Here is a 22,282-nt window from a genome sequence, read left to right as displayed (position 1 = left end):
CATTAAATTGTACACTATAAAAATGGGTGAATTTATGGTATGTTAAATTATGCCTCAATAAAGTTATTTTTAAATTCAGCAGTAAGAACACTACAACCCAATTTTAAAAATGAGCAAAGGCAGTAAACATTCACCAAAGAGGATATACAGAAGGCAAAAAAGCACATAAAATGATGTTCAACACCACTCGCCATTAGAGAAATACAGATTAAAACCAGGATGATATATCTGCTAGGATGGCTAAAAGAAAAACAAATGCTGTCAATACCAAGGCAGAAAAGGATACAGAACAACTGCCTTGCTCACACTTTGCTGGTGAGATTGTGAAATAGTACAGCTACTCCAGAGAACCACTTGACAGTTTCTTTTAGTGTTGAAACACATACTTAACCACATAATCCAGCAATCACACTGCAGAGTTTTTATCTGGAGAAATGAAAACTTTTGCTCACACCCATCCTACATGTGATGTATGTGACAGCTCTATTCATAATTGCTCCAAATTGGAAACAGCCTCAATGTGCTTCAACATCCATAGGATAAAGTACTGCTTGGCATATACACTCAGCAAACTGAATGAATCTCAAAGGTATTATGCTAACCAAAGAAAACAATCTCCAGAGGCTACATACTGTATGTTTCCAGTTAAATAGCATTCTCAAAGACACTGAACAATAGTTATAGAAAGAAGGTAAGTGGTTCCCTGGGGTTGGAAGTGGAGGAGCTGAGGCTATAAGGAAATGGTAGGGGAAGTTCTTTTGGGTGACAGATCTTTCCTGTGTCCTGATAGTAGTGGTGGTTACACAGATCTATACCTGTTATAATTTGTAGAATTAAAAAAATACTTATTTTTTAGTTGTAGGTGGACACTATATCTTTATTTCATTTTTATGTGATGCTGAGGATCAAACCAGTGCCTCATGCATGCTAGCAAGCACTCTACCACTGAGCCACAACTCCAGCCCATAATTCATAGATTATATATTTAAAATGTCATTTTATTGTATAGTAATTTAAAAAAATGGAATTTTTAAGTGTTCTCCATTGCACAAATATTCTGAGTGTCTACAACTTGCCAGGCACTGTGGGAAAGACAGTATGCCGGGCAGTGGGAGGGGGATCCATCAGCATGTGAGGGATACAGACCCAAACCAGCCATGATATGAAAGTGGAAAGTGGCCAGAGAGTCATGAAGTCCTGGACAAGAGGGCCATTCCTTTCAGGGATGGGGACCAAGGACAGCTGCTTGAAGGAGGAGCAGGAGCCATTCATTCATTCAACAAACATTTATTTCACACCTGCTGTGTGCCAAGCTCAGTCTCAGACCTGGAGCAAACCTGAAGGAGCAAACCCTGCTCTCATGGAGCCCACACTGGTGGTGAGATGTGGACCGTAAACGTGCTGCCAAATAACTGCACGTACTGAGGGGGGCTCGAGGATGGTGATAGGGTAACGTGGTCACTGGGGAGGCTGTTTTGAAATGGGAACAGTCTTTAGATGATATTGGAGCAGAGGACCATGGTAGCAGAGCCCTGATTGGTGACACCATGGGAAGAGCTTGGGAAGCACAGGGGTGGGGAAGAAGGTTCAGTAGATACAAAGGCCCTGAGTTGGGAAGGATCTAGAAGCATGTGGGAGACTGAAAGAAGGCTAGTGAGCCTAGAGGACAAGAGAGGATGGAGACAGCTGGGGGTGGAGAGATAGGCTGGGATGTGGGCGAGATGCCTGGCACATAGTAGGTGCTGTTAGTATGCCTGGTGCATGGAAGGAAGATAGGCTGGAATTAAACTGTCTGAAGCCCCCTCCTGTTGGGCTTCCTCGGAGGCATTCAGAAGGGACAGCGCAGGACCCCATCCTTGCCCTCTGGCAGCTGAGGCTGCTTTGATGGATTGTTAGCTGTTGGTCAGATGTTTATTTAGGGCCTCATCAGCTGTGACCCAGAAGGAAGCAGTGAACTGTCCACCTGGCTGCTCACATCATCTCACCCCACAGCCCAGGGTGCTCTTGGACATGATGGGCGGTCTAGGGCACCTCAGAAGGTGGGTGGGTCAGGAAGAGGGGAGGGAGGAAGAGCCCCACAGTGCCCAGGATGCATACAAGCACGAATACCCACAGGAACAGCCGGTCGACCACCATGGCCACATATTTCCAGTCCTCAATGACCTGCAGATAGATAGAAGGGTTGGTTACAGGTGCAGAAAAACTGAGGTCCCTCCTTCCTCTAAGTCAGGTCCTCACCATCTGGTCAGAGACCCCAATGGTCACAATGTGGGCTTGGAACCACATAATGGTATGGCAAGTCCTGAGTCCCAGGCTGGCCTCAATTGAGCAACTCTGTCACTCTTGGCGTCCTCCAACCCCACCTGACCTGCCCACTAAGCATTGCAGAGCCACCGGGAACTTGGACAGGACAGGAAAGTTCGGAATGTAAGGGGTCATTAATACTGTCATCCCTCAGTATCCTCAGGGGATTGGTTATAAGATCCCCCTGTGGACACCCAAATCAGAGGATGCTTGAGCCCTTTATGTGAAACAGCATAGATTTTGCACATAGCCTATACACATCCTCCTGTAGACTTGCAGACTGTCATCTCTAGATTGCTTACGGTACCTAATATACTATAAATGCTTTGCAAATAATTGTATTTTTTTAGGGAATGGTGACAAGAAAATTAAGTCCGTAAAAATACAATTTTTTTTTTGGAATGTTTTTGACCCATTGTTGAATCCATGGGTAGGTTTGGGGGGAAAGCTGTATCACATATTGTAATTTGAAGACCAAATCTGGTTATAAATAAAGGGGGATGAGGCCTGAGGATCATGAAACTCCTTTCTCTCATTTCCACCCCAAATCCTCTGCCTGAGCCAGCTCTGCATAAAGAAGATTTGGGGCCCACCTACTTTAGTGGGGGCAGGGCAGTGGGTGCTTACAGAACACCTGGAAATCCTGCTGGTTAATTCGTTCAATTCCGTTCACAGCCGTGTCTGCTATTTCCTCTAATTAAGACTCAGCCTCCTCCTGCCTCATCATCTGGCTAGCTCTCTTGGGCTCACTCTGACTTGCTCTCTTGCTTTCCCTGTCTCTAGTCATCTCAGACCCACCTATGAGGTGTGACATTGATAGAAACCTGGCTGGCCTCCAGAGGTGCCCCACAGATATGCCTGCTTCCTTGGCACAGGGGGAGATGCCCGGCATCCTGTTGTCCCTCCCCCATCCCCTGCCCTGGAAGAGCTCAGCAGAGGCTCTGGAGCTGGAAATACAGACAGGCAGCAGCGGGCAAGCTGACGTCAGTGACCCAATTTGTTAGGGCCCCATCAGTGGTGTGTGTCTACCCCTAGGATAATCCTGTGCCAAAGCAGCCCCCACACCCTCAACCAAACACACTGGCACCTGTCTCTAAGACGCAACAGGCATAGCACAGCTCTCCAACGGCGTGCTTCTTGGCATTCTTGGGTTTCTTTGGGATAACCCTAATTTCAAACAGCTTTTGTGTGTGTGTGTGTGATTTCCCCCCCCTCTTTTTATATTTTTTGTGCTATTTATAGTGACCAGTTAATCACCAGGGAGGGAGAAAATGCTGAAGATGAGACACTCTGCCCGGGCTAACTCAGGGACAGGCATGCCCTGGAACACAGACCCTGCCCCACTTGCACAAGAGAAAGTCAGTCAAGCAACAAGTCCACCATGTGTTCAGTGCAGGGCAAGGCGCTGGGAGGGGCATGGCAGAGAGATCTGGGTATTGATCCCAGCTCTGCTCTGTGCCAGCTGTGTGACCCAAGACAAGTTAAGAATGTCCCTGAGCCTCACTAGCCCCATTGTAAACTGGGGGTTCTAGTAAAAGCCACTTTGGGGATTCTTGGGAGGGGTGGAAGTAATTTATGTCGGCTTCTGGCAGAGCTCCTGATGTATGTATGGAGCTTAATGAACACTGGTGATTGTGTCAGCAGTGGGTCCTGCCTGGCTCCTCCCTCTAGGGGCTTGAAATTAACGGGGGGGGGGGGCTAGAAACAGCAGGAGGCCTGTGAGTGCCAATGGTGTGAGAGGCCTTTAGAAGGGAGAGTGGAGAATGGATGTCAGTTCAGCCAGCTGTGCAGGAGGCCAGGGCTCCTCAACCTCCGATGTGTACTAGAACCACCAGGGATCTGGTTAAAACTGCAGGCTCCTGGATTCTTCTCCCAGGGACCATGGCTCAGTCAGAATGAGTTGCTTCAACTCTGTGGTCTGAAAAACTGCCCAGGTGGTTCTCATTTAGCCAGCAGGGCCCCCGGTGGCAATTAAGGTTTGGGAGGCAATGCATTAGGTGATGGTGAACTCCTGAATGATTTTTTTAAAAAACATATCTTTTTTTAGTTATACATAGGCACAATATCTTTATTTTTGTTTATTTATTTTTATGTGGTGCTGAGGATGGAACCCAGGGTCTCCCATGTGAGAGGTGAGTGCTCATTGCTGAGCCACAACCCAGCCCCCCTCCCAGAATGATTTTAAATTAAATAGCATGATCCAATCAGTTTTTTAGAAGGCAAAATCCTGTAGAGCTGTGCTTCTCAAATTGAAATATGCCTAGAAAGTTCCTGGGATCTGGTGAAAATGCAGATTCAGGGAGGGAGGCCTGGGAGAGTCTGCATTTCTCAGCATGTTGCTGCTGCTGGTTCAAGGGCTGCACTCTGAGTAGCTGGGGCGCATAAGAATATCTCATGCCCTATATATGTTCCATTTGTTAGCAGTTCTCTTCTTTCCTTTGCACAGTGTGATTCTGGAGCTTTTCGGGGCCTGCACTTGTCAGTCTGTGCTAACTAATGGAATACCAGTGCTCTCCCTTGAGAATGCAGCTACTGAAAAGGGATTGCAGAAAGACAAGTACAAGGAGATGCCCTCTTTTACCAGTGCAGCTGCAAAGAGGGAGACATCACATCAAAACCCGCACAAAGAATCTCATCTGTGTTGAATGAGAACATTCACACGAGTACGGAACTTGTTCTGCCTGGTGCATGTGAACATTTCTAACCATGACTGTCTCCTCCTGTATTCAGTTATTATCAAATCCCCCTTAGATGTGTTACTTGTTCAAAGGAGTCACTGGAGACACCCAAGCTCTGTGTTCTGTGAAAGTGAACTCACCCTCATTTCAGAAAGTCTATAATTCTAGCCACCCCACTTCATCATTTATTAGGCTGGTAGCAGCTTTTAATGGATGTTTCCATAATCCTGGAAGATACAGTGCTAGTACGGAATCTTCACAAGTCTGCAGACAAGAACAGATGCCCCTGGTAGCCCAGCCCGCTTGTGCTCCCTAATGGCTGCAGAGTCATTCCCAGCTCACTTCAGGTGCCTGCATCTCCTCCTTTCTCTGTCTAGCGCCTTCTTCTGCACCAGAGGGGCTTGCTCTAGCAAGCTGATGTAACTGGGAAGAGCAGGGAAGCTATTGTCCTGGAGTCACTGACAACCCACAGGGGATGGGAGCCTCCCTCTAGGGCTTCATTCTGAGGCTAGTTCCTGAGAGGGTCTCAGTCAGGACTGTGGGCACCCACAGCAGGATGCCACTCATTAATATCCTACAGTGGTTTCCTCCTTCTCCTGCTTCCTCACTGTGCTCTCTGGGGTCACCTGTCAAATAAACTACCTGCGCTCAAACTCATCTCAGGATCTGCTTTTGAGGAACCCCAAAACAAACACAGAAAGCTCACTGCTCCTTCTGTCTTCTTCCCTGTGCACGCAGCTATAATAAAACCCATTTCAGATGTGGATTCCGAGCAATTTGAGAGTCCTTATCTCATACGAATTAACTGCAAAAAAATGGCAGGGAACAGACATTGTTATCTGAGCCCCTTCTACTGGACCTGTGGGCAGGGTTAGGGACTTACATTCTGGTCTTCATCGTCACTCTTCATGTGCTGGGCAATGAAGCTGACACCCTCCAAAGCCTCCTGCACATCCTGCCGGAACCTCCCAGAGGACCTCTGCCTGAAATCTCTGGGGATGCCTGCTGAGTGGGAGCCAGCTGGAGACTTGGGCGCCGCAGGGGCAGGGTTCATAAAGTACATGGAGTTCCCGTAGAGGTTAGAGGGACTGGCAGGGCCCACAGCAGAGGTGGCAGTGGCCTCAGTCTTAGTCAGGTACAACTGGGTGGGCAGGGGGGCCTTGGCAGGGCTGCTGTGAAGGCCAAGTCTCTTCATGAAGAGGAAGGTAGGCAGCTTGTGCAGGAAACAGCGCTTGACCCAGGGCGCCATGGTGTGGGTGCTGGGTGAGCGGTGGTGCACATTGAGCACACACACGGTAGTGACGATGGAGAAGGTGACCAGCACCATGGTGAACATGAGGTACTTGCCGATGAGTGGCACATCAAGGGAGGTGGGTGGCACAATCTTGGAGATGAGCAGCAGGAAGAAGGTGAGCGCCAGGAGTACAGAGATGCACAGCGTCATCTTCTCCCCACAGTCAGACGGCAGGTAGAAGACCAGGATGGCCAGTGACGTGATAAGCACGCAGGGGATGATGAGGTTGATGGTGTAGAAAAGCGGCTTTCGCTTGATGATGAAGTCATAGGTCACGTCCACATAGCTGGGGTCCTGTGGGTTCACTGTCCTTCGCCCTGGGAGGGCCACTATGTCCCACTCACCACTGGGAGTAAAGTCATCTAAACTGGCCATAGGTGACTTAAGGAGCATGTCGATTTCCGTGTGGTCGTAGGTCCACGAGCGAAACTTGAGGGTGCAGTTCTGCTGGTCGAAGGGAAAATGCTTCACCTCGATCTTGCAGGCACTCTTGTAGATGGCAGGGGGCAGCCACATAATGCTGCCATTGGAGCGGACCACCACGTTGGTGTAGACAGACACCTCATAGGTCCCATCAGCACTGGGGCGAGGATAGGGTGTGGAGGAGAACATCATGAAACCCCCAGACAAGGCCAGCCTGTACTCTGGGCTCCTGGAGGAGCTCTTGGGGATTATTCCCACTTATCACCCAGTCTCAGTAAATGGGGCCTGCTTTTCTTGACATCTGGGGCACCAAGAGAGCCCCACCAGGATAGAGTCTGAAAGCTTCACTCGGAACAGCTCATTTAAGCCTCTCAATAGTCCATTGAGGTGGGCTTTTTTGTTACCTCACTTTATACACAGGAAAAACCAAGGCTCAGAGAAGTGACTTCTTTAAGGTCAGAAAGCTAGTAAACAATATAGCTGAGATTTGAACTCGGGTTTGTCTGTCCTTTGATAGAGTCTCCGGCCTTAAACTCCTGGGCTCAAGTGATTCTCTTGCCTCAGCCTCATGAGAAACTGGGACTACTGGTGCATGCCACTGCACCTGGCCAACCTGAGATATTTACACACTAATTTGGTGCCACCAAAACTCAATGCTGATAAAGCAACTGAGGCTCAAAAAGTCAGAATAGAGACAGGTAGAGTATGGGACGAGGGGTCAGGATGCTGTCCTGGTCCCAGCTGTGCAGAGTGACTCAGACAAGGCCCTTGCCTTGTCTGGGTCTTGCCCTCTCTGGGTCTCCAAATTCCTTCTTAGCTGAGGGCTCTGGCTCTACTCATCTCTATTTTTATTCCAGTCTGGTGGCCTAGAGGTATAGCTGAAGTACAGATGAAATCTAGGGTTGAACTCAGACCTGGATAACCCCTCAAGGATGGGCCTGCTGCCCTGGCCCAACCCTCACGGGATCTCAGCCCACCCTCTGTCACTCACTTGTTGTACAGCACAATGTCAGGCAACCAGACGCGCTTTGCAGGGATCCTCAGGATATTCACACCCTCGTAGCGGGAGCTGTTCCAGGCCAGGCGGTAGTCAGTCCACTCCTGAGCAGACAGGCAAGTCTCCGTCACTTGTAGATCCATCACCACAAAAAGGCAGCCTTAGGGGAAACACTCCTGGGCGGGGAGCTCGCAGGGCACTTACCTGTTTCAGCCAGACGTTGGTGGTCATGATCTGTTCTCGCTCATTCTGGGGAAGGAAATGGGGCCATCAGTTGACCAGGAAGGAGGAGCCCTCACTAATGGGTCACGATGTATTTCATAAAAGGCTCTGAGCTCCAGGCCTATGTGACCAACTGCTGTCCCAACATCTCATCAATGGCTCAGAGTTATTTCATACCCAGAACATCAGGGGTAAAGCTCATTATCTTTTCCCAAGCCTTGTTCCCTTTTGGAGTTATTAGTTTAGAGAATGGCACCTCCAGTCATTCATTCCATAAACCAGAAACTTGGAAGTTGTTCTCTGACACCCTCTTCTTTGATCCATCCGTAAGTCCTGTTGATTACATCTCCTACATGCATCTCAAATTTATCTGCTTCTTTCCATCTCTACTGCTACCATCATCAATCATTTGGACTAATGCAGTCACTTCCTAATAGGTCTTCTGGATCTGCTCTGGCCTGTCTTTAGTCTTTTCTCTGCAGGTTGGTCCCATTAGAATATCAACTTCTTAGACTATGTGATCTGATCAAACCCTCCTGCTTCCCCAGCTCACCTAAAATAGAAGCCAAAGATGTGTGTGTACCAGGTCCTAATAATCTGCCTCTGACTCAGCCCCATTCATAACCTTGTATCTCAATATGGTCCCAGCTGCTCACTCCACTTCAGCTATGCTTGTCTCTTTGCTCCTGCCTTTATATACTCTGTTCCTTTTTCCTGAAAATCTATGCAGTGACTTCCTCACTTTCTTTAGATATTGGAAATGTCAAATGATCAGAGAAGTCCTCCCCAACCTTCCCACATAAAATAGCACCCATGTCCCTCTCCCCTTATCTTACCTTGTTTTTCTTCATAGAACTTATAACCAGGGAACATTTCTTTTTGTGTATTGCCACCACCTCCCACTAGAATCCAAAAGCCTTGAGGAAAGACAACATCCAGAAGAGCAACTGGTATGTGTCACCTACCTGATAAGTATTTTCTGAGTGAGTGTATGAATCCTACCATCATAATCCAGGCCACCCTTATTCATCTCTTACCTGGACCACTGCAAGACCCTCCTAGCTGGTCTATGACTACTTTGTACACCATCACTGCACACACTCACAATCTATATTTTCCTTTACAGCCAGAATGAAAATTTCCAAACTTCCTGCCATTTTCCACTCAATCACTTCTGTGGCTTCCCTCACATACAGAATAAAAATCTAATCCCTCTATAGGGTTTACAGGATTTTTCCAACTTCCCCAGCCTCATTCACCTTCCTGTGTTTCTTTAGTCTGTGCTCCAGCCCTGCTGGGCTTCCTTAGTTCTCTGAATGTGTCTTGTGCTCTCAGTTTGCACCATTTTCCTGCTTTCTCTTCATCAAGTTAACTTCCATGTCCTGATTTCAGCTTGGTGATAATTTCTTCAAGGAACCTGCCCTAAACCCTCAATTGGGTAAGCCTATTAATATGACAAAGCTAAACTGCCAGGAACAGAGAACCAGAGAAACATAGGCTTAAATAAAGTAGAACTTTATGTCCTTCTCAAGCAACATTTTGGACATAAATGGTGGTTCTGCTCTACAAAATCCTCAGATACTCAGGTTCCTTCCACCTTTCTTTTCTATTACACCAGTAGTTACCCTAGAGATTATACTATACATATTTGATGTTATAATCTAATATAAATTTAGTACTTTTACCACTTCCAGAAAAAAGCAAGTACTTTAAAACCTTTCAACTCCATCTACCCACTCCAGACTTTTGGGCTATTCTTCTCATATATTGAATTCTATGTAAGTTAAAACATTGCAAAATGTTTTTATTGTATTATAGCATCAATGTCAACTTAAATTCACCCATCCAGTTACCCTTTTTGTTGTGCTTCATTCTTGCTCAATCTGGGATCATTTTCCTAGTAGCAAAAGAACAACCTTTAGAATTTCCTTTAATATTAAATCTTCTGGTGTTAAATTATCTATTTTTTATTTTTAGTCTGAAAATGTCATCATTTCACCTTAATTTTTGAAAGAGTCCTTCAAAATCCTTATCTAACTCTAGGGTTTGTAGGTTTTTCCCTGGCTGTAACACTTTCAAAATGCCATCCAATGTTCTGACTTCCATATTCAGCAGATAATTTTATTGTTGTTCTTATCTTTTTTGCTTTGTTTCTTCTTTCTTTTCCTGGATGCTCTTAAGATTTTCTGTCTTTGGTTGTCAGAAATTTGAATATGATGTATTTGGGTATGGGTTTCGTTTTGTTTTGTTGTCTCTCATGGAGTTCATAGAGCCTCTTGAATCTGTGACTTCATATCCTTGTTCAGTCTTGGAAAATTCTCAGTCAATATCACTTCAAATATTGCTTATGTCTTATTATTTATCTCCATTTCTTCTGGGACTCCAAATATACATTAGCCTTGTTTAAATATTATAACTATCTCCTACTTTGTATGTTCATTCATTCTTCTCCTTGGTTTGTATTGATGCTTTCTATTGAGCTGTCTTCCAATTCACTAATTTTCTCTTCTGCTATGACCTGCCGCAGTCTGGCTGGGCACAATTCAGGAGCCACTTGTCAAAAGAAACTAACTTTATTTTTAGAACTACAAACGCCAAGTAAAACAGCTCCAAAGGAAAAAACCCTCAGAGCCCAACTGCCACCACCGGCTTCCACAAGCCTCTCACCCACAAAACCTCCCCACCTCCCACAATCCTCCTGCTCTTGAGGCCGATTGGCTGGGTCGCATGGGCAGAGCCAAAGAAGTCCCCCAATGAGCAGCTCTGTGGTCTGAATGGGCAGGGAAACAGCCCAATGAACAGCTCCGTGGAGGAGCCAATCAGCTAGATGTTGCTGGGCCGCTGTGAGCCAATCATCAGCTGGCAGTCTGAAGGTTTGCTGGCAGCTGGAAGTTTGCTGGGGCCCCTTTGGCTGTGGCTCTCAACAATGACCAATCTGCTATGAAACCCACCCAGTGATTTTTTTCCAATGAGTTTTAAATTATAGTCTTTGTATTTTTTTGGCTTTAGAATTTACCTTTCCCCCCTCTTTTTTTTTTTTTATAATAACCAGTTCCCTGGAGAAATTCTCCATCTTCATAATTTTCTTGAGCATATCTACCACTGAGCTACACCTTGGGCTCATTTTCTTAGCCTCTTAGCCTTACACTGCTTACCAACCATCAAAGGTAAGGTAAAGCATCACGGACTGTCAGGTTCACCTCCTGGAACCTGGACACTCAAACACATGTATATTTCTTCCTCTGGCATTTATTTTTCTCCGTCTTTTCTAATTGTTCTTCTAGAAAGCTAATCTGCAACAAGCAATTCTGCCATCACTGAAAGTCAAAAACCTTCATCTGTCTTAAAAACCTCTTTTTAAAGTTGAGATATAATTCACACACAGTGAAATATGCTGATCTTAAATGCACTGTTTGATCAGTTTTAACAAATGGATTACCCATGTAATCCACCTCATTTCTATCATCAAGAAAGTTTTCTTGTGCTTTAGTCCTGCCTCTCACTCCCCTTCACTTCCCCTGAATGTGCCCGAGGACATTGGTTCAGGACCCTAGTCTACCCTGCAAAGAGCTACTTGGACCTGTCTTACTCAGCACAAACTCCTCATCTTTCCCTAGAACTTTCTGTCTTTAAACTAGTTGTGCCTCCCTCCTCGGAAAAAAAAAAAAAAAGAATAAATCCTGGAAAAAGAAAGCCTCTCCCACAAAAAACCCCCATAAATATTTCCTTTATGTACAAGCCTTTGGGAATACAACAGCTCACAGTGTTACCTGGAGGGCCAGGAGCTGGAGGCTGTGTCCCCTCCCCTTACTGGTAGCCTCTATCACTCTGCAGGGCCTGCAGAGCAGATCTGGCAGGGGCAGCATGAGCCTGGAAGCTTGATCAGGGCGGCCTGCCTGCTTGCCCTCACCAGAGCAGCAGCTGCATAACAGCGCCTGGGGCTCACCCTATTAAGCAAAAAGGAGTTGGCTGGACAATAACACTCAGACCTGGCCGTGGGACAGGGAGAGGAACAGGGAGTCAAGAGTTCCATCCTGCCCAGTCCTCCCCATCTCCTGACTGTGCTACTTCCTAACGGATGGGGCCAGATGTTCATTTGGCCCAAGCCTTTTTGGGCACTATAGTTTTGAGAGGCTAGGTTTGTGGTGGCCAATGGTGTTGGAGAGAGATGGTAAGAAGGAGAAGGAATGGATACTGTTGGATAGGCAGAATAACTTCTTACATTCTGTAGCACAGCAGGACAAATATGGTTGACAACAATTAATTGAATATTTGTTTGTTCTTTTCCTTATTCTGTCTGTCTCACACAACAATTAATTGAATATTTGTTTGTTCTTTTCCTTATTCTGTCTGTCTGTCTCTCTCTTTCTCTCCCCACCCCCTCTCTTTGGAATCTGAGCATTGAACCAGGGTCTTGTGCAAACTAGGCAAGTGCTCTACCACTGAGCTACATCCCCAGCCCTGAATATTTCAAAATAATTAATAAAGAAGAATTTGAGTGTTCCCAACACAAAGGAATGATATATGTCTGAGATGATAAGTCCATTACCTTGATCTGATCATTACACATTGTACACATGTATTAAAATGTCACACTATACTCCATAAATTTGTACAATCACTGAGTCAAATGTATATTAATTACACTTTTGAAAAAACAGAATGAAAAATGATGAAAATCTGGAACCTTGCCCAGAAATCTGAGCAATGCCAGAAACCAAACTCTAGTCCCTTGACTCCCAGCTCTGTGCACTGAATGGCCACTCCTTTCCCTGAGACCTGGCAGGGGGCCTCTGAAAACCCACCCTGCGCTTTCTCCTGAGACTTGAGCCCCAGCTGCCTCTGCACCTACCACGCTGATGAGCTGGGCCAGGGAGAGCTGCAGCTGGATGGAGATGAGCTGCGAGGAACTGGTGGCTGGCCGGATCAGGTTGTTGTAGCGGGTTTTGTTCAGAAGGTCGTCCATCAGCTTCTCCTCAGCATTGGCCATGCGACAGTCCCCTGGGAAATGGCATAGTCAGACCCACCGAGCCCTCGTCCAGTCAACCCCCACTTCAGTTACGGCAGTGAAGGGTAGAGCTGTGAGCCTGGAGAGTAGGGTGCCCTCGGTGCCTACTGATGGCGATAAGAGCACGGCAGGCCTGCCTCTTCTTGGGGACTTCAAACTAAACAGTCAAGCCAGAGCTCACCTCTCTCCTCCCATGCCATACCTCTTTGCCCTCTAGCAATGAATGGCATCCCATGCACCATACATCCAGTCCCAAACCTGGAAATCCTCTCCTCCTTTGGTTTATTCAAGTGGCCGTCTAGGCCAGTCTAGTCTACTTTCCAAGACCCCCAGTCTGTCCTTCCATCTCCCACACACTCCAATAGCCAAGGCCCTAGCTTACCTCCCCTGCTCTGAACTCTTCCAGTAGCCTCCTTGCTGGTCCCACCTGCCTCTGCCATCCATGTGTCCTGTAGTGCCAGGGTGATCTTCAGATTGCACACTGGCTCAGGGTTCTTCCTTACCCACAATCTCTCATAACTGAAGGCAGAGTTAAGACCCAAATGTTTCAACTTGGCATTCAAGGCCTTTTGCTCCTAGCACTGACTTATCTTTCTCAACCTCATCAAGGTGCCTGTTCACCTTGATGCTAGACACTCTATACTCTGGCCATACCTACAGCTTGCTTTCCCCCCTTGTGGTCTTCACTGACTCTCTCCTTGCTTTTTGAGCATAATTATTTCTTCTGACAGGATTGCCTCAAGCCCACCAGCTATCCAGGTGTCTAGCCTGTGCCAGGCCCTGTGCTACTGTGCTATGTGCTGGGGATAATGGCAAACAAAACCTATAAACATACTTGGGAGGTTAAGGCAGGAGAATTGCAAGTTTGAGGCCACCCTTGGTGACTTAGTGAGACCCTGTCTCAAAATAAAATTAAAAGGACTAGGGATGTAGCTCAGTCGTAGAGTGCTCACCTAGAATGTGTGAAGCCCTGAGTTTCACACCTTACCACAAAATCAAAACAAAAATACCCCAAACAGATATGGTTCCTGCTCTCAGCACAAAGTACAAGGGAGGAGCATTATGACTCAAATATGGGTTTGCACACAGAACTGGGTGCACAGTACTGTTTCCCCTAAGAAGAAAAGAAGAGGGATAGCCTGGATTCAGACTTAGATCTACAGAGCACAAAGTCCCTTTGAGACACCAAATGAAGTGTTCCAGTTGGCAGGTGGCTCCTGGCATCAAGCTGAAAGGAGAGGCCTTGGCTCAGAGCCACATCCAGCTCTCAGTGCTAGTGTAGCTTCCTACAGGGAGTCAGAGCTAGCCATTACCCCACTCCCCAGCAAGTCCCCAGGTCCACCCCCGGATCACACCTCAGATCTCTTGCCAAGTGGTATTTCAATCTTGGTTTCATCTCCCTCACGCATCTGGGAATGAATGTGAATTCAAGGACTTGAGCTTGTACTAGTTGTCTTCAGGGAGGATATGTCAAGTATGGTGGAGGGGCAGTTGGAAAGAGGCAGACTCAGAAGAAGGTCAAGGAAGTGTGAACAGGATTACCCAGGAGCAGGAAAAGAGATGAGAGTGACCAGAGGAAACAGCGTTGTGGCAGGAGAGCAGACGGAGTAGGGGGTGGGGGATAAAGGAATAGGGATGGGGGTGGCGATGCTGGCGAGGGGCTGCCTGGCTCACCAGGCCAGGGGTGTGATTTCCTCCCCCCCCCCACCAGCCATTCACTAAGTCTTACCAAATCCCTTCCTCTTTGGACGGGGCCAGGGGTCCCAGAGCATGGATCACCCCAGTCAAGCAGGTCTGAGGTGGGCTCCTGGGTGAGTGCTGGGCTGGACACATGGTCATGAGAAGCAGCTGCCACCCTGCCTACTCCATGCACTTTCCAATTCGCTGCCTATCTGGAGCAGATGCAATATTTAGTGCCTTGTGAAAGATGCTCCCAGCGCACCTGCTGCCTGCTGTCCCTCCCCCAGACTACCCTGGGTTCACCTGACGGGGGTCCTGTAGATGCCTGGCCTAGATTCTTAACATTGCTTCTCAAAGCTGGGATCCCCTCTCCCAGAGGCCAGCTGCTGGAATACTGGGTCAGGAAAGGCACTCTGTATCTCTAGCCTACACGTAGGTCCCTCCCAGAGTCCTTCTTTAGTACACCTATTTCAGCTAACCCCTCATTTCATAGTAAAGGGAATGACTTTCCCAGAACCATCTGGCATGTCTGAGGCAACTCTGTGGTCAGAATCTGCAGTTCCTAGGCTTCGACCTTGCAATACTATGGGAGGCTGGATTCTGCATCTCTGTAGCCCCAGGAAGCTGGTTCCCTGGGGGTCTTCAGAGTCTAGGATTGCTGCGTAGCTGTGGGGGTTCATGATTCAGCTATAAACGTGCCTGATGAGCTCAGCTTGCTCACCTGTGACCTGTCCTGCCTCCGAGTCATTCAACTAACCTGAGGGACCCTTCCCCATCTTGAGGACCAGCATTGGGCTCCATAGTTAAAAGTGCCAAGAACCTTAGACTATTTACCCAACATTGTATTTTTCAACTGGGGAAACTGAGATCAAAGAAGGAAGGGATTTATTCAAGGACCCCCAGCAAGTCAGATCAGAGTCAGGTCTAGGAGTCTCTTTCAAACAAAGACTCTCCCCTGACCCTGTGACTTTATGACTTGGCTTGTGGGGTGGTTTTTTTTTGTTTTGTTTTGTTTTGTTTTGTTTACTGGGGTTTTAACTTGGGGTGCTTTACCATTAAGCTACATTTCCCAATCCTTTTTATTTTTTATTTAGAGATAGGGTCTCACTAAGTTGTTCAGGGTCTCACTAAGTTGCTGATTCTGGCTCAGCCTCCTGAATCACTGGGATTATAGGAAGGCACAACCTTGCCTGGCTTGTGCCCTTGTTAACTTCACCCCCTAAGGAAACTGCCCTGTCAGAGGCCATAATTAGTATTGTTTGATTATGGGGTGGGGGTAGTGTCCACACCTGCACCTGTGTTTGTATTTATGAGTGTGTCTGTATGCATGTGTGTGCACACACCTGCATACACACGAAGGGGTAATAATGACCAGCCCTATGGGCTGGAATGCACAGTTCCTAAAAAGTAGAGGGGGGTGCACCAGAACATCACAATTAGTCTTTCCAATCTGCTGCCTAATGCTTGCAAGGCCTGCTGGGTTAAAAAGACAAGGAACAGAACTTTCACCCCCCCCCCCCCCCGTCACACCCCCCCCCCCAGGTGTGGGGTCAGAACAGGTAAAAGCTCCTGGGCACAACTGGGGTTACATCTCATACTGCCTGCTTACATAGTGAAACAGAAGCCACCACTAGAGGTCAGCCATCACCCAATGATTCTGATGAGGAGTGGTCCTCAGCCTCTGCCCAGGGGTTTGCCTCTGGAGGCTGTCTTTGAAAAAACAGCTCCCCCAAATAAAGGGCCTAACAATCTAAGAGGCAGCTGTAGCTGAAATTCTAAATTGTGTGTGTGTCCAGTCTGAAAAAACACGTCTGATCTAAAAATGAAGTGACATAGCTATTATTTTGGAATACAACTACAGAAAGTAAGGGTAACAAAATGTTACTGGCAATTAGGCATCTGCAAGGCAGGAATTATCCGTTGGAGTGTGTGTCCTTAACTGAGGAAGGGCACACAAGAGTTTGTCAAAAGGCAACTGTGGATTTTTTTAAAAGTTGAGAGTTGATCTTTTTCAAGAAGCTTACCATACACTATCAGTGCTTCTCCAACCACATGTATGAATCACCTGGATGTATAAAAACAGATTCTCAGGTTGTTTCCAAAGATTTTGATCTCTTGAGCCTGGGATGGGGCTCAGGAATCTGTATAGGGTAATTCAGGCTGTCTCCCAGAATCACACTTTAGAAATACTACAACTGCCCCACATAGGACATATCATCTCCATAGAATAGATAGGGAAATTGAGGCCCAAAGAGGGGGAAAAGAATGGTACAGGGTCACCCAGCAAGTGTTGGCAAAGCCACAATGCACATATTGCTTGCCGGCACATCTCTGATGAGGGCTCCGCTTTCCCATAGGAACTTTACATGATCCCTCTACTTCTGCCTTCAGCACTTCCTGTGCTTGGTCTCTCTGTCTGAGGAGCTGAAAGTGTCCTTGGAACTCTGGTGGGACAACTGAAGCCCAAACCTCAAACGTCTGAACTCTGCCTGGAGAGGGGTCGAAGGGTGGACTAGGTCTCCTTTCCAAGTGTCAGAGATGAGATCGCAGGCCTCTGAGTGAAGGCTCCACTTCACCAGCCTGGCCCTCAGCCAAGCCAGAGTTGGGGACCGGAGGTGGTGATGACATCAAATGTGTTTTCTGGGAGATCCGCCCCCAAAGTGCAATTAAGGCCAATCCTTTTCCCGCTTGGCTGTTTCTCCAGCGCAAAAGGTGTCGGGGGAGACTGAGCAGCGGACTTGATCCAGGGTTTTTACAGCGCCGGGTTGCAGGCTTCTTCGTTGCCCTCAGTCTTCATGAAAGTCACCTCTTAAGTAAGGAAGGGGCCTTGACCCTGTCCAGACCGGGAGTCGCTGCCCCCAGCTTCCCTTTGCGCTGGGGCTGAGCAGAGCTGTCTATAGACGCGGGACTACCGAGCTCGGATGCCTAGCCCAAAGACACTCGCCACTGGAGAGTGGCCCGGGTGCAAAGGGAAAGGTGGCCCCCACCCCAAACCTCGCAGACCCACCCAGGCCCGCCCCTACTGCCTCTGCAAGCGGGCTCAGCCCCGCCCACACCCCCATTTGGCTGGGACACCCTCGGGCCACTCCCCCAGTCCACCCCCACCCACTCTCAAGGCATCCTCCGTTTCCTCCCCTGTGGCCCGTCCAGCCCCGCTTAGCCTGACCCAGGCTCCTCTCCCTTTTTGCCCCCAAATAACTCACCGCGCCTGCAAAGGACGACCAGGGAGAAGAGGACTAGCTGGTGCGCGCTCCTCATGGCGGGCGGGGGCCGTGGTGGCAGCCGCGGAGCGCTCAGCTGTGGGGTCACCCAGGCACAGCTAGCAGGCGAGTGAGCGCTGATTCTGGTCCCAGAGGTATGACGCGCGAGAGGAGCGGGCACTAAGACCCGGAGGACAGCCTCGCGCGCCCCGCGTGGGCCACAGTGAGCCCCGCCCACGCGTGGATGAGGCGGGACTGGGCAGGAGAGAGCCCGGGCTGGGCGGGCTGGCCAGACCTGGTCACCGTGGGTCGTCAATGGCTGTCCTGGGTACTTTCTGACACTGAGGGTGTGGAACTTTGGGAGGGTACACTTGTTTAGGGTTCCCCTACCCAGCTTTGGGATGGGATGGAAGCAGAATTGAAGGGAGAGGATGGGGCTAGGGTGGGCTAGCCGCCTCTCCCGCTGTGGACCTTACAACCTCGGCCGACCAGAGGCAGCTCAAGGGAACAAACACACCCCTCCATTGGCCAGCTGGCCCTAGTTAAGTTTTGGAATCAGTAGCCTTCCCTTGGGGAACAAGCCAGGCTAGGTGCCAAAGCAAGAGCAGTCCTGCCTCTGCACCTGGCGGAGCCGTGCCTCAGTACAAGATCCAAAAGGGTCTGTGGCCACTTCCTGTGGCCCATGGCACTCTCCCTCCTTCCAGCCCCCCACCTCCTTCCCCATCTGAGCCCCAAGAGGCAGATCTTAACAACTGGAGGAACAAGGTGGGAAGGGTAGGGTCTCAGGGACAGATCACATAAAAAAGACAGCTTTGTCACCTTCTCTCAGGCCTCTCAGTTTTGCTTTCAAATTGTTTCCCCCAGTGGCTTTTTGTTGTAATCTGACATGTTGGCATATGATTGTACAAAAAAAAAAAAAGTAACAAACAAACAACAACAACAACAACAACAAAAAACCAGCATTGAAATGGAGCTGACTTCCCCTTGAGGATAGTTTGGAGAATTTAGGTTTGAATGCAACCTCTCTTCTCCAAAGTGCAGCAATAATAGGTGAGATATATAAAGTAAATCAAAAAGACATAACTAGGCTGCAAATAAGATCATCATCTCCATGAACCAAAACCAGAAAAGAGATGGAATATTCAGAGACCGAAGCCTGGGACCAGCTAAGCTTTGGAAACCAAAGGTGGTGGTGTGAGGTCCTTGGGATAAAGGAGGACTAACAGACACTGGCTAGAATTGGATAGAATTTGGGAGCTTGAGTGTATGTTAATCCCTGAAAGGTTCTTGGGAGGAGGGAAGCCTGCTGCTAATTGGTTGTCTGTAGCCCTGGCTTCCTAGGATATGTATTATCCCCTAACATACCACTGGACAAGAGTTTAAGAATGCTATAAAACCTGGAGGAAACTGCAAAACTCGTTGTTAGGTGGAAGGGGAGGGAGAGAGAGAGAAAGAAAAAATGTAATATCCATTCATAGCTTATTCTAGTGCCAGAAAATAAGGAACATGCTCAGAAAATAATGGAGGTGTGTCAAAGGGACACAGAAACTGCCTTAATGGGGACCCATTGATCATATCTGGGACAACTTGAGCATTAAAATAAGCAGTGATGAGTTATAACTCATTGAATAAAATAAGAAGCTATGAATACATACCGAAGCAAATAAATAGCCAAAGGTTTAATAAGAAATGGGATACTTATAGTTTCAATGTACCTCCCTGCAAAATGCTTAAAATGTGAAAAAAAAGAGTTAATTGTGGTAGACTGAATTATGCTCCCTGCAATGATGTCTACATCCTGACCCCAGAACCTGGGAATGTTTCCTTAAACAGCAAAAGGGGTTTTGCAGATGTGATTATGTGGATAGAGATATTTTCATGGATTATCTGGGGGGCATTTAGTCAGAGGGGTCTTTATAAGAAGGAAAGAGGGAACCAGAGAGGAAGAACGAGAGGTGAAGATATAAGGTGACACTGGAGTGAAGTGGCCATGAGCCAAGGAATCCCAAGGCAGCCTCTAGAAGCTAGAAGAGGCAAGGAATGGATTGTCACCCAGAACCTCTAGAATGAACCAGCCCTGCCATATGACCATTTTTAGCTCTAAAGTCATTTAGACTAGACTGACTTTAGACTTTGGATCTCCAGACTGAGAAAAAATTCAAGTTGTTTTAAGTCACTACATTTATGGTAACTTATTACAGCAATATTAGGAAACTAATATACCCACTTAACCAAGTGAGTATAATTAACATCACCAGAAATGGGGCAAATAAAAACTGGGAACCACCTGAAAGGATGCAACAGGAAGGATACAGAATCACTTTTGTGAAGTTCCTGCCAAAGATTTATGACTTCAGTCTAGTCATGATAAACCCAGGTAAAGAGATGTTCTACAAAATAATTGGTTATTTTCAAAAGTGTGAAGGTTAAAAAAAAACTACAGAAAGACTGAGGAACTTTTCTTGATTGAAGGAGACCAAAAAGATATCCAAATTAAATACAGCATGTGATAATGAAAGGGATCCTTTTGCTATACAGAACACTACTGCACAACTGCCAACCCTGAATGGAAGCTGAGGATTAGATATATCACTGGTAATTTCCTGATATTGAAGATTCTTTTGGTTATCTTTGTATGAATATCTTTGTAAGTAATGCACACTGAAGTATTCAGAGGTGATAGAACATCCTGTTGTAAATGTATTTCCAAATGATGTAGGAGAATAAGTGGTGTGGCACTTGCAATTTTTTCTATAAACTTGAGATTTAAAAGAAAAAAGAAAAATAAGTCTAAAAACTGAGAATTGAAAAATATATTGAAAAAAATCGAAGGCCAAAAAAGATAGCCAATAGAATAAAGAAATCAGTGAATTCGTTTTAGATGAAATATTACTATAGGACACACAATAAAAGTGCATTATAGCCAGGCGTTGTGGTGCACACCTGTAATCCCAGCAGTTTGGGAAGCTAGTCAGGAAGATCTTAAGGTCAAAGCCAGCCTCAGCAATGGCAAGGTGCTAAGTAACTCAGAGACCCTGTCTCTAAATAAAATACAAAATAGGGCTGGGGATGTGGCTCAGTGATTGAGTGCCGCTGGATTCAATTCCTCGACCTCCCTGCCAAAAGTGCATTATAGAACAATCTGTCTTATGGGTATTTAATACAAGGATATGGCATAAAGCAGTGGTGTGCATGGCCTCTGGAGCCAGGCAATCTGGATTTGTATCCTGGGGCCATTGTTTATCTTCTCTGTGACCTTCAGAAGGTAACTTGATTCTCTGTGCCTTAATACCTTCATATTTGGGGAAAAACAACCATAACAGTAAACCTTCTAGGATGAAATGAAAATAATTCATAGAAATCACCTTAGTGGGGCCTGGAACAAATAAAACCTAATAAATGCTAGCTATTATTACCTATTATGAACAGTAGATTCTAATATTCTAAATAAAATAATACCAAGAGGAATATAGCAGCTCACACACCAAAAGTAATACATCATGGCAAATATGTTTTATCCTAAGAATATAAGTGTGAGTCAACATCAGATAATTCATTAATATAATATACTGTCTTAACAAATTATTAATGCAAATCAGCTCGCTTAACCTAATAAACCTGTAACAATTATCATACTTAATGGTAAAACTTTAGAAGCAATTTCCATCAAAGTCAGGACTTAGGCAAGGATGCCTTCTATCACTGCTTTTATTCAACATTGCACTGGAAGTCCTATGAATGAAATTGCCATTTCTTTAGGTCACAAACTGCTCAACATCAGCAATTTATATGTTTATACCTATAATAGAAGGAAATAAAGGTAATATAATTTAATAATTGGAAAGGAAAATTACCCATATTTGTAGACAATACGATTGTCTATGTAGTAAATCTATCAAATCAATCATCCCAGAAACAAATTGTTAGGACTAGGACTAGTAAGAGTTGCAGAATTCAGGATCAACTTAAAAATGATTAGCATTCCTATACATCAGTAATGACAAATTAGAAGATGTAATAGAAAAATATTCAATTCATAAGAGCAACAAAAACCTGGGAGTATATTTATCAAAAGATAAAATAGACCTTTCAATATTGCTATGGTCTGAATATGTCCCCCATATTCATGTATTGAATCTTAATTGTCACTGGGCATTGTGGCACATGCCTGTAATCCCAGTGGATCAGGAGGCTGAAGCAGGAGGTTCAAAGCCTGCCTCAGCAATTTAGCGAGGCTCTAAGCAACTCTGCGAGACCCTGTCTCCAAATAAAATACAAAAAAGGGCTGGGGATGTGGTTCAGTGGTAAAGCGCCCCTGGGTTCAATCCCTGGTACCAAAAAAGAAAAAAGAAATGTAACTGTGACAATATTAAGAGGTGAGGCATTTAGGAAATGATGATATAATGAAGGCAGAGCCTTAATGGATGGGATTAGCACCTTATAAAAGTGCTTGGTGTAGAGGTGAGTCTGTTCTTC

The 22,282-nt window shown here is 46.4% G+C and overlaps 1 protein-coding gene across 1 annotated transcript; it reads right to left on the bottom strand.

Annotated features, from left to right (window-relative positions):
• Positions 1-2,022: 2,022 nt before the first annotated feature.
• On the bottom strand, positions 2,023-17,864 carry Chrnb4 (cholinergic receptor nicotinic beta 4 subunit). Its single transcript, XM_026400548.2, has 6 exons — positions 17,810-17,864; positions 12,771-12,919; positions 7,901-7,945; positions 7,691-7,800; positions 5,866-6,856; positions 2,023-2,163 (listed from the first exon to the last, which is right to left on the bottom strand). Exons 1-6 carry the CDS (start codon positions 17,862-17,864, stop codon positions 2,023-2,025), a joined length of 1,491 nt encoding a protein of 496 aa, XP_026256333.2.
• Positions 17,865-22,282: the final 4,418 nt, after the last annotated feature.

The sequence above is a fragment of the Urocitellus parryii genome, chromosome 6, assembly GCF_045843805.1.
Source record: "Urocitellus parryii isolate mUroPar1 chromosome 6, mUroPar1.hap1, whole genome shotgun sequence".
Classification (NCBI taxonomy): domain Eukaryota; kingdom Metazoa; phylum Chordata; class Mammalia; order Rodentia; family Sciuridae; genus Urocitellus; species Urocitellus parryii.
This window is presented reverse-complemented; position numbering and strand designations above follow the sequence as displayed.

Excerpts from the sequence above, each read along its gene's own strand:
- Chrnb4 (XM_026400548.2), bottom strand. The coding sequence starts at position 17,864 with ATGAGGAGCGCGCACCAGCTAGTCCTCTTCTCCCTGGTCGTCCTTTGC. Across the intron at positions 7,801-7,900 it reads CCAACGTCTGGCTGAAACAG|GAGTGGACTGACTACCGCCT; the intron begins GTAAGTGCCCTG and ends CTGTCTGCTCAG. Across the intron at positions 2,164-5,865 it reads GTGACGATGAAGACCAGAAT|GTCATTGAGGACTGGAAATA; the intron begins GTAAGTCCCTAA and ends ATCTATCTGCAG.